The sequence below is a fragment of the Anabrus simplex genome, chromosome 1, assembly GCF_040414725.1.
Source record: "Anabrus simplex isolate iqAnaSimp1 chromosome 1, ASM4041472v1, whole genome shotgun sequence".
In the NCBI taxonomy this organism is placed as follows: Eukaryota; Metazoa; Arthropoda; class Insecta; order Orthoptera; family Tettigoniidae; genus Anabrus; species Anabrus simplex.
Window position 1 is genome coordinate 986,159,587 of NC_090265.1, and position 12,918 is coordinate 986,172,504.

A 12,918-nucleotide genomic window follows, 5' to 3' on the forward strand; every position below is an offset into this window, starting at 1 on the left:
AGCCAAGGTAATTAACCATTAAGGTTAAAATCTCTGATCTGGGCGAAAATCAAACCCGGGACTCTCTGAAATAAATAGCACTATGCTGACCATTCAGCCAAGGAGCTGGACAGTAGAGTGGGAATGAGTGAATTTATAAAGAAGAGCTAGAGTTAGTGGTGTATACAACAGCTGAATACTGCTCTTTTGTCTGGCTGAACAATCCCCTGTACCAAGAAAATTGATAGTCCTGAATCAGACAATGCGGATAATTAGCACAGTCATGAAAACAACCTCGCTGCACTGGCTTCCTGCCATTAGTCACATCCTTCCACCAGGTTTATGCCACATGAACAATGTTTTTCAAGAAGCACATAAAATATGGACCAGTAAATTGCATCCCATTCACCAACACATCCATGGAATTATGTTGTGACCATTGAAAACTTTTTGGCAGTATCAATGACAGCTGGGTAATGGCTGCAACAGTTAGGCATTCTAGTTTAGGTCATGTCTTCATCTTTTAATGTGTGTGAGTACATATATAAATATTATGAATTCATTTTTATTTTGCTTCTTTTTTTAAAATATAGTAGGCTTATATATGTAGTATATCTCTCCATTCCTACATTGTGTTTTTATTTCATTTTTATGTTTATTCTGCCTTTAAGTTATTCATTGTGTTTTTATCATTTATTTTTTTCCATAATGTGTGTGCTATTTAACATGTAACTTACGAGAAACTATATATGTTAAATAAATAATAAGAGTGAGCAATAATTATTCGTCAGAAATCTTCAAGGATGTCAAAAAGTAGACATTTTTCAAGGTCTTTGTACTTGCATGCCTGTTATGATTATTGTGTAGGAATTCCTAATTGGAATATGACTGAAGTCCTTTAACAAATTATTGGAAGTGGTTCATTTTAGAAAATTCCATGTTGCTGATACATGCAGCTTTTGAGATCTGTCCTCCTTAAGTACATCTGAGAATTGAATTTGAATTGTTATTGAATTAAAAAGTTGTTTCTCTCTCATGGCTCACCATTTCGCGAGTCATAGCACTTCATGGGTAGCTAGTACATTTTTCCGCAACATGACAGCAGCACTGAACAGAAGAGGCAATCCCTTGTTTAACTCAGTGCATTTTTTTTTTCCATTAACAGTGCAATAACGTACAACATGGAGAACCATTGTGAAGGGTAATAATGGACAACATGGTTTCTGTGGAAAGAGAACATGCAGAAAATCGTGTACTACTGGATTGAAGATTGGAAGAATGGCTGTACATCAGCAGAGAGGTAACAGTTCTGATGGGGCATGGACACATACATGGAGGTTGCCATGAAACTGGCCAGAAGATCCCTGAAGCGCATTGTACATGAGTATTTTTAATCAGGGAAGGTGTCTTCCATATAGGCTTCCCATTGCCTGACTGAAGCACAAATGATCTCCTGCAGCACAACTACCAGGATCTAGTGGGTTTCATGTCAAAGGTTGTGTGACCTTGCTTCATTATGATAATTCTGAGACCAAGCGTCAATTAGGGCAGTGGGAATATAAGGGCTGCCCAGCCCCTTAGAAATTTCTGACAGCACCGTCAGTCAGTAAATAAATTGCTATGGTGTTTTGGGACGTAAAGGTCATAAGACTCACTAACGGTTGTCTGGAACCGGAGGCCACTATCAACAGCACCGTGTTTGTAGCAACCCTATACAAATTTCATTGTGTAGTTCAAAAGAAGTGGCCAGAAAAATTAAGAGAGTTATGTTCTCCTTCAACAAGACAACACCTGGCCGCATGTGAGTGAGGAAGCAATTGCCATTATTGCCGAGCCAGGGTTGCAGGTGCTACCATATCTAACTTATTACCTTGACTTTGTATGTATGTTCAGTCCGTCAGCGCTAACGCTGGTGGGATCCTCAACAGCTCTGCCATCAGCTGTCATGGATGGCCTAGGCATCACTGAAGAGGTGTACTATGGAAATGAGTAGTGAGGTAGTTTCCCGTTGCTTTCCTCACCAAGCCAGAGTTGCTATTACATATCAGTCTGCCAAGCCCACTGAAATGCATACACCAACCGACCCTGCGAGCAACATTTACACACCATTCATAGCAGGGACTGGCTGCATAAGGATTGGCATTACTAGCATCGCTCATACCTCAGTCACTTTCATACTGTCAAAGCCAAGGATAAGACAGAGACAGATCTATGAAAGTAACAAAATTGCTCTAGCCTATACCAGAAGCTATAGTGCACTGTAAACACTAGGTCCTGCCAGTGGCCCCCTCTAATTATCATTTATTCAGGACCATGAAGAAACCCTTGTACAAACAAAATTTCACAGACTTCAAAGACCTGTAAGCAGCTGTCCAGCTGTGAGTGTGGTGCACTCCTAAGGCATGTTTCCCGGAGGATCTGGAGAGGGTACCACCCTAGTCCAATAAGTACTTACAGCTGAAGGGAGACTATAATGAGAAGGTGGATTTACCTGTAGAGTTGTAAGTTGTGTACTAATAAGGAAAGAGTAAAGTGTAATTCAGTATGACTCGCCCCGCGTATGTTGTGCGCAATGTTGATGTTGAGCATTTTACTTTGATTTTCATGTGTTTAACACGTTCACTGCTATGCAAAGTACACATCTCCACCCCCAAAAACTGAAAATGAAAAAATGATATAAAACTTACCAAATGTTGTCAAAAATCCAAAACTTACCAAATGTTGTCAAAAATCCAAACGTGTGCCTATAAGGATGATACAGGCCTAAATTAAAATTTCTGAAGACGTCTAAGTCTGTGGGTTGGATTCGGCCCCTCAGCACCGTGCGCTACACCACTGATCACTGTTTTGTTGAAAATCTTATGTTATAATGAAATATATTACAACAATTACTGTTTATGACATGTTATAAATTGGAAAACTGTAGAAACCACATTTAGCTTTATTAATGCTATTTTTTCACTATGTACAATAATTTACAGCTCCACCCACCATCCACTGTTTCGCCCACTTACATGTCTTTGTGGTACTTGTCAAAGCAAGCAACCGGGCAAAGCCCCGGCAAATCTGGACAGCCAGAACAGACAAACGTTGATTGTTTTTTACTTCCTGCTTTATACCAGACCATGCACTTTTTGAGTTTGGTTCCTCCTTTGGAGTCTCGCTCATCATTTTTCACCAACCGATGCAAGTTGTTCTTTCTCAGAGGAGTGCGCACTAGCTCTGCTTGACGGGGTGGCAGAAGTGATTCTACTATTTGTAGGCGAAAGTCGTATAAAACCATTTTCTGATTTCCAAGCCTGGTATTGTGCATATTGTATAAGTGGAAAGCATTGATGATCATCAATTGAATGATGTGGACGAAAATATTTTTGTACCAGCGAAGGGTTTTCCTTTCGAAAGGATAGTACGCCTTGAGTTGGTCACACCGATCCGTCCCTTTCATGTGTGCATTATATTGCACTATTGGCAAAGGTTTTTCTTTTTCTTGGCCCCTTTTATTTGTAACAGTGACCATTGTGTTCTCAAATTGCGAGGAAATGTATTGTACCACTCGCTTGTCCCTCCATTTGCCCACCATAATTACCTCGGCGTACTGAGCAATAGCTCCACCTTTAGGCAGTATTGCCGTCTTCACAATTGGAGGGTTGTGCTGCCGGTCAGCTCGGAGTGTTCCTGTACTGTATGTGTTTTCTGACAGCAGCTTAGATGCTAGGGCAAAACTATTATAATAATTGTCCATGAACACGGCATGGCCATTATTCAGAAGTTGCTCCAAAAGATGCATGACCACTTTTGTAGAGTGTCCTTTCTCAGATAACTGGTCGTTGGCTCCGGCATACACAATAAATTTGAAAGTGAGGCCCTCAGGTTCATTTAGAGCATAAAGTTTTATGCCATACTTATGCCGTTTTCCCTTTATACACTGCTTGAAAATCAAGCGACCCCGCCAAAGTACCATAGCTTCATGAATGGACAGTTCCCGTGAAGGATAATAAATTTTATTGTTGAAAAAATCAATAATTTGTCTAACCTTTTCCAGCCTGTCTAATGACTGGGATTTGGGATCATTGATAGGTCTAGCCGGGGAAAAGTGTAGGCATCGTAATATAAGTAGAAAATGATCCCGGCTCATATACTGTTGAAATGCAGGAACATTGAAAAGCCTGTGAATTTTCCAATAATCTTGTTGTCTGCTCATTCGCAATGTTCCTGTATGAATCAGCAAACCCAAAAATGTCTTTAGTTCATTGACATTAACATCCTTTCATCTCGTAATGCGCGATTTCTCCTTTGTGCTTGGCCCACAAAAGAACTCCAACGCATAATTGTTTGACTCACGACAAACAAATTCCAAAAAATTGTTATCAAGCAACAATAGAAACCAGTCAATTGGCTTGTTTTCTCCCGGTATCGGCACTAGCAGTTCGTTTTCTTTGCTAAATGGTATATTCTTCAAGCCAAATGTTCGATTTGACCAGGTTGGGTTGAGTTCCGGTTCGTCCTCGCTTTCCAAACTTTCCGTTTCAGAATCAGCACTTCCTTCACTCGTAAACTCATTATCACTGCCGGTCAAACCAACACTACAATGTGCCATCACACAATCATGATAAAAACAATTTACAGTAAATATAATTCAAAGTTATAACATATAGGCCCACTACTGCCACAATCATAAAAAATCACCAAAAGATGTGAGCGATGAACAACGAGCGAAAATATATCACGCCACTACTACTCAAGGTGCGTACAACATACGATGTGTCTTCATCAAGAGCTGAGCTCACACTGACTGCTTAGAAATAGCATGGCAACGCGGGCAGGATCCGGGTCACGCGCACTGGCGGGAAGCGCGCTAGGGGCCGGTCCCTCAGCATTGAACGTGTTAATCCATTTTTTATAGTCTTCGGTCATACGATAACTACAGTCCATTATTAATTTGTTTAAATTATGTATTTGGGAAGGAAGTACAGATCATTGTGTAGAAAAATGTGTAAATATTTACTGTTAATCTTGCATTTGTATCGGTGGTATCAGATTCCAGCATAATGCTACTAGGAAGTACTTCCAGTACTGTTATTGTGTTTCTCTTCCAGTAATTCAGAGAAACTAGCCCAGCGGCGTGCTTCAGAACGGAAAGAACAATACCGCCAAGTGCGAGCTCACGTGCGTAAAGATGATGGTCGACTGCAGGCATATGGATGGAGTCTGCCTGCAAAGGTGGGTGGACAAGGTGTTGTAGCTCAACAAGCCACAGCTCGAATTACCAGCTCAAGTCAAGTGCCTGTGCCTGTTCCTGTATACTGTCGCCCTCTACAGGAGAAAGAGCCCAGCATGAAGGTAAATATGCAGGTACTCGTTCACTTACATACTATTCTTATTTAGCCAGTAAAATTGCATGGTTTTTGCTGTTCATCTGTATGCTTCATTCTTTATTTGTATTTTGTTTTCACACCTCTGTAACACCAAACCTTACTTAATGGAAACTTGAGAATCCTGCTGCATACAAATGCATAAATGTAAAGTTCCCTTTTCCTAGATTATGTGGATAATTAAATATATTCATTAGTGCTTAGTAAAGCTAGAAAGGCATCTTTCTTTAAGTTCATGCTTCAGAGAAACTCTATCCAAGGATTAATTTTGTACAATAATTTTCATTTCACATTGAAATATTGCATTCAGTTTTAGAGAATCCCTGCATATGGGCAAAAATACTTTGATAAATATCGAACAAAACTCTTACTCATATGGGGTTGATCACATGGTTAAAAATTGGTTATTGAAATACTGAGCGTGAGTTTTAATTTATATAAATTACAATATGATAGCCTTATGTATGTTTTGATCGTTGTCTCAGCTCTTGTATTCGGCCTCTAACCTTGTAAAATCTCTCCAACAACCTCAAAATCAGTCTATAGCAGGATACTCCTTTCTAAAGACCTTTTACAGTTATGGGACCAGGCGAGTTGGCTGTGTGGTTAGGGGCGCGCAGCTGTGAGCTTGCATCCAGGAGATAGTGGGTTCGAACCCCACTGTCAGCAGCCCTGAAGATGGTTTTCCGTGGTTTCCCCATTTTCACACCACACAAATGCTGGAGATGTATCATAGTTAAGGCCACGGTCGCTTCCTTGCCACGCCTAGGCTTTTCCTGTCCCATCATTGCCATAAAACCTATCTGTGTTGGTGCAACGTAAAGCCAATTGTAAAAATAAAAAATTAAAAAAAAGTTACAGGAATGATTATTGCATGCTACTAGTTGAACAACATTTTAGTCTCCTGTTGCTGTACAAATGTCTGTCATAATCAGCTGTGACTCATGTCGAAGCATACAACCTTTTCCTGCCTAACAATCCACTTCACACATAGTAAATTTTTTATGTGCTGACTTCTGTAGACATACAGGCCAATTTTTGAAAATGTTATGCAGCAAAACAAATGACCTTGAAATTATTGTTCACCTGCTGTCCACATTAATCTAGCAGCATTAAAGTATTTATTGTATGTAATAGTTTGACAATTGATAATTTAATGTTGTGTTGATTTCTGCAATTCTGATTCTCACAACAGAGAAGAAGGTGACTTTTGTGGATCATTATTTCTGGTCATACGGAGTGGGGCATCAGAACGGGGCTGAGTTTGCTTCGTGTTAAAGAACAGTACAAAAAGTGAATTAATAAGAAGGCACCAAATAACAGAACGATGTTTGGCTGTTGTTGCCAAGTTCTTTCATACGGTATCAGTCTTTGGTCAACGAAATAGGACAATGGTGCACCCAACAACTTTCACCACAAACGAGACTTGTGGACAATTTCTCCAACAGGTGTTATAGGTTTGGTCATGAAATGTTGGGCCCAGCAGTGTGACCTTCGAAGTTGTAAAATGTAAAATAAGTGAACAACAGAACACTTCATATTTTATGATCTTTTAGGATTGAAGAATTTTTTACTCATGCATACATACATACATACATACATACATACATACATACATACATACATACATACATACATACATACATACATACATACATACATACATTATCATTATAGAATGTTATGCCTTTCAGCGTTCAGTCTGCAAGCCTCTGAGAATTTACTAAACGTTGCCACAATCCTCGATTTTCAACTAGTGTTGTGGCCTCATTTAGTTCTATACCTCTTATCTTTAAATCGTTAGAAACCGAGTCTAACCATCGTCGTCTTGGTCTCCCTCTACTTCTCTTGCCCTCCATAACAGAGTCCATTATTCTCCTAGGTAACGTATCCTCCTCCATTCGCCTCACATGACCCCACCACCGGAGCTGGTTTATGCGTACAGCTTAATCCATCGAGTTCATTCCTAAATTAGCCTTTATCTCCTCATTCCAAGTACCCTCCTGCCATTGTTCCCACCTGTTTGTACCAGCAATCATTCTTGCTACTTTCATGTCTGTTACTTCTAACTTATGAATAAGATATCCTGAGTCCACCCAGCTTTCGCTCCCGTAAAACAAAGTTGGTCTGAAAACAGACCGATGTAAAGATAGTTTCATCTGGGAGCTGACTTCCTTCTTACAGAATACTGTTGATCACAACTGCGAGCTCACTGCGTTAGCTTTACTACACCTTGATTCAATCTCACTTACTATATTACCATCCTGGGAGAACATACAACCTAAATACTTGAAATTATCCACCTGTTCTAGCTTTGTATCACCAATCTGACATTCAATTCTGTTGAATTTTTTATCTACTGACATCAGTTTAGTCTTCGAGAGGCTAATTTTCATACCATACTCATTGCACCTATTTTCAAGTTCCAAGATATTAGACTGCAGGCTTTCAGCAAAGTCTGCCATTAAGACCAAGTCATCAGCATAGGCCAGACTGCTTACTACTGCACCGATCCTCGGGGAATTTTTTTTTTCTGCACCATATTGGGCGATCAGTCAAATGCTCCGGCTGTTTCCCCTATTATGTCTGTCATGTCTTCGGATCGAATGAACGGATCAATGCAATAAATATATGATGCTAAAATGTCGGCAGCTATCCAAATTTGCATACGTCGTGTAAAGTTTAACTTATGTCAAAATCATTTCAACCGACGTAGTAATTCCATCTCTTCGACTCATTGCAATCGTCAAAATATTCTCTAAGCTGCTATGCGACATCTCTCAGGGATTTTTATTACGCATCACCAACAAAAAGAATATATATATTTTACGTAAGGTTCAACCGGGAACCCATTTCTTCATACTTAAGATTCACCCACCAAAATTATTCGTCCGGCAATGTCAATTCTCAATTACTATCTAAAAATCACTTTCAGTAGCACGTTAATCATGCAAATTCAACCTAAACTTATCTGCTAAATCAAATAATTTATCCTCAATAATATCCTTTATTTTAAATTTGAATTTTTATTCATGATCATGAATTAATAGAAGAAAAGAGAAAAAGAAAAAAATATATATAACTTTCTATAACACATATTCATCATGCTTTCCTTGAAATATTATATCGCCTCTTTAAAAAAATAATTCGATCATTCCTTCAGAATAAATATCTTAATCGCCTCATGAAAAACAAAGAAAAGTTTGCCTACATTCATAAATTGTAGCTGTTAAATGAATTAAATTAGTTAATCAAATCAGATGATTGAATAAATAAAAGCAGTTACATGCATTGAATAAATTACATAAATCAAACAAAATAAACTTAATTTCAATTCTGAATGCACTTATTTTCAGTTCCTTGTAAAAAAATATTTATAACATCTTCATGTATCTTGTAAAAAAAATATTTATAATATCGGCAATGTCAGCCAAGTTCCAAAGCAAAAGCTCTATTCAGCTATATTAATTATCTTCCATCAAAAAAAAAAAAAAATTATATATATATATATATATCAACATTTTATCATGTCATTAATATTTAAATGTAACCATCTAGTATTCTAATATCTCCTGTAGGTACTATATAATAGCAATGATATACTATCAATCGATGTCATTGACGTGCCTCAAATTTGCATCTGGGTCCGAATAATATTTCATAACATCCCAAGGAATACAGCTGGTGACGTATTTCATTTGCTTATGGCAGAGAATAAAATTTAAGAAGACATTTCTCCCTTTAAAATATGGCTTCATCCATAAATATCAAGTAACATTCATTATCTCGTTTGAAATTTTCCAAGAAGACATCAAGTTTTATCCTTATTTATACTTCATTTATAGATTGTATTTTGAAGACAGTTCCGGTTAGCCTACCACTACATCATGTTACGTAACGTCGTATTATTACCTATATCTAACCCAAAAATATCACATTTCATTCTAACAGTCGTGCCGCACATATCAAACAATATTAATGGTTAGTAACAAGTTATAATTACTACCAACAACTTTCAAATATGGATACACCCTTCCATATATCATTTGGGAATATTATAATATCGCGCCATACTCAAATTCACATGTATCTCAACGAATATTCATATCTATATTCTCCACAACATATTTCTCATAACCTTGTCTACCATTCACTTTCCCCGCCGCATAACATTTCAACATACCACACTGAAACTACGACGTTGCATAATTGGGTTAGTTTTCAGTCATATCACCAAATATTTACGTTACTATGAAAAAATAAATACATATTTGAATAACGAGAGCTCATATTTACTCACATGTAATTGTGGTGAATTGGCAACCATGTCTTAATAACACGTAAACTATTATCTTCTTTCTGTTTTACGGTTAAAGTTTACCGTGTTAAATACGTCGTTTCATTTTAGCATGGGAAGAAAATCACCTTAAATCTCAGCATATATGATTGTAAACATTCCTACGTATTGGCATTGATTATACATTATTGAAGAATACCTACGTCCACACTTATCAATGAACCACATTAAACTCTTTGCGAAGATCTTGCCGATTGGAATTTTCTCTCGAAGACACGAATAACAACTTTCACACTACAAATTCACAGCTTAATTTATATATTACTCCTAACATTTCTAACTACTACTACCAATAAAAGAATATCGGAACTTAGCTGTCATTTGCCGATGTTACTAGACTGGGCTAGGTTTCCATGTGATCATCCACGGCCTGCGGGCTGGCACTGGACATCTACTGCGTCATGATTATGCACTGGAATGCAGGTTTGGAATAGCAGGCTCGGGATAGCAGCATCGGTAGGGCGGCTTCCGTCAGGTTGTCAGATCCATCTCTAGTTTAGCTCCTCATGATGACGGCGATGATTACATGCGACAGAATATTGAACATTGTCATTAGGATCAGGGACATAGTCTTCTGCATTATATTATTCAGGATCTAATTCGTAACTTTTTCTACAAGTAATCCAAATCAGAACTTCAACGATAGAATCTAGTGACAAGACTTTAAGAATACAATCTAGTCAGCTCTTAATTTCACTGTCGTTAATATCTTCAGTATATATATATTATTATCTCGTTTAATGCAATACACGAAGTTTGAATTGGAGTTACGGCTACCGACGAAGTGTTTAAACTTCTTCTCTCTTGATTTTAATTATTTAATCTGTTCGGTAAAACCCTAGATTTTGGTGTGATCCTTTAAGATTCGCTTGAAGTACTAATTCTTTAGCTTAATCTTCCTCCCTTCTAAATACGACGGTTTCTTCTGCGTAGAAAATCTCGTCCCATTGCAGTGAAAATATTTTTATTGTCCAACTCGATTTTTTAACAATCCCAAAAGCATTCTATTCTTTTTTTATATCACGGCCGCATGGATTCTGCCGGTACGCACATCGAACTCCCGAAACCATGGCCTGTCTGCATCGCCAAATTAGCATTTTTCTCCGACATGTTACGGCTTCTTTGACTTTCTGCACCCGTATTTTATTATTTTGATAACCATGGCCCCTTTGATTCATTGTGTCCGTATATTTTTTTTAAATGTATAGCCCAACCAAGTGAATCCTCTCGCGTGCATGGCAAATTCTAACGCCATATGACCATGTTTATCTCGTTATCAGGACGATGAAAACGGTACACTACATTTCCACCTAAGTGAATCCCTCCCTGCCATTTTATACCTTTCAGCAGATGATCCATGTAAACTACGAACAGCAAAGGTGAAAGATTACAGCCTTGTCTAACCCCTTTAAGTACTCTGAACCAAGAACTTGTTCTACCATCAATTCTCACTGAAGCCCAGTTGTCAACATAAATGCCTTTGATTGCTTTTAATAATCTACCTTTAATTCCATAGTCCCCCAGTGCGGCGAACATCTATTCCCTCGGTACCCTGTCATATGCTTTCTCTAGATCTACGAAACATAAACACAACTGCCTATTCCTCTCGTTGCATTTTTCAGTTACCTGGCGCATACTGAAAATCTGATCCTGACAGCCTCTCTGTGGTCTGAAACCACACTGGTTTTCATCCAACTTCCTCTCAACGACTGATCGCACCCTCCCTTCCAAGATGCCAGTGAATACTTTGCCTGGTATACTAATCATTGAGATACCTCGATAGTTGTTGCAATCCTTCCTGTCCCCTTGCTTATAGATAGGTGCAATTACTGCTTTTGTCCAATCTGAAGGTACCTTACCAACACTCCTTGCTAATTTTACTACTCTATGAAGCCATTTCATCCCTGCCTTGCCACTATACTTCACAATTTCAGGTCTAATTTCATCTATTCCTGCTGCCTTATGGCAATAGAGTTTATTTACCATCCTTTCCACTTCCTCAAGCATAATTTCACCAACATAATTTGCCTTCTCCCCATGAGCTTGGCTGTTCACAACACCACCAGAATAATTTCCTTTTACATTGAAAAGATGTTCAAAATATTCCCTCCACCTGTCCAGTGATTCCCTGGGATCTATTATGAGTTCACCTGAATTACTCAAAACACTGTTCATTTCATTTTTCCCTCCCTTCCTAAGATTCTTTATTACTGTCCAGAAAGGTTTCCCTGCTGCTTGACGTAGCCTTTCCACGTTGTTACCAAAATCTTCCCATGACTTCTTTTTGGATTCAACAACTGTTTGTTTCACTCTGTTTCTTTCATCTACATACAAATCCCTGTCTGCCTCGGTCCTTGTTTGGAGCCATTTCTGATAAGCCTTCTTTTTACGTTTACAAGCTGCTCTCACTTCATCATTCCACCACGATGTTCGCCTTTTCCCATCTTTACACACAGTTGTTCCTAGGCATTCCCTTGCTGTTTCTACTACAGCATCCCTGTATGCCATCGATTCACTTTCTATATCCTGAACCTGGTTACTGTCTACTGTTCAAAACTTCTCACTAATCATATCCATGTACTTCTAATTTCCTCGTCCTGGAGATTTTCTACCCTTTTTCCTTTGCAGACAGATTTCACTTTCTCTACCCTAGGCCTAGAGATACTTAGTTCACTACAGATCAGATAGTGGTCTGTATCATCAATAAATCCCTGGAAAACTCGTACATTCCTAACAGATTTCCTGAATTCGAAGTCTGTTAAGATATAGTCTATTATGGATCTGGTACCCCTAGCCTCCCATGTGTAGTGGTGAATAGCCTTATGCTTGAAGAATGTATTCGTAACAGCTAAACCCATACTAGCACAGAAGTCCAGCAAAGCTTCCCATTCATATTAGCTTCCATGTCTTCCCCACATTTACCAATCACCCTTTCGTATCCTTCAGTTCTATTCCCAACTCTTGCATTGAAATCGCCCATTAGCACTATTCTATCCTTGCTGTTGACCCTGACCACGATGTCACTCAATGCTTCATAAAGCTTGTCAACTTCATCCTCATCTGCACCCTCACATGGTGAATACACGGACACAATTCTAGTCCTAATTCCTCCAACTGACAAATCTACCCACATCATTCGCTCATTTACGTGCCTAACAGAAACAATGTTGCGTGCAATGGTATTCCTGATAAACAGCCCTACCCCAGACT

At 38.6% G+C, this 12,918-nt stretch overlaps 1 protein-coding gene across 29 annotated transcripts in view; it reads left to right on the plus strand.

Moving 5' to 3' along the window:
* The window catches only part of syd (JNK-interacting protein syd), a 648,626-nt gene that overhangs the window by 288,578 nt on the left and 347,130 nt on the right, over nt 1-12,918 (plus strand). For 22 of the 29 annotated variants that reach the window (XM_067136859.2, XM_067136850.2, XM_067136852.2 and 19 more), the window contains one exon: nt 5,076-5,331. In XM_067136859.2, the coding sequence (XP_066992960.2) occupies nt 5,076-5,331 (256 nt within the window). The remainder of the gene's footprint in view (nt 1-5,075; nt 5,332-12,918) is intronic. The other 7 variants (XM_067136848.2, XM_067136844.2, XM_067136862.2 and 4 more) reach the window with 1 other exon arrangement.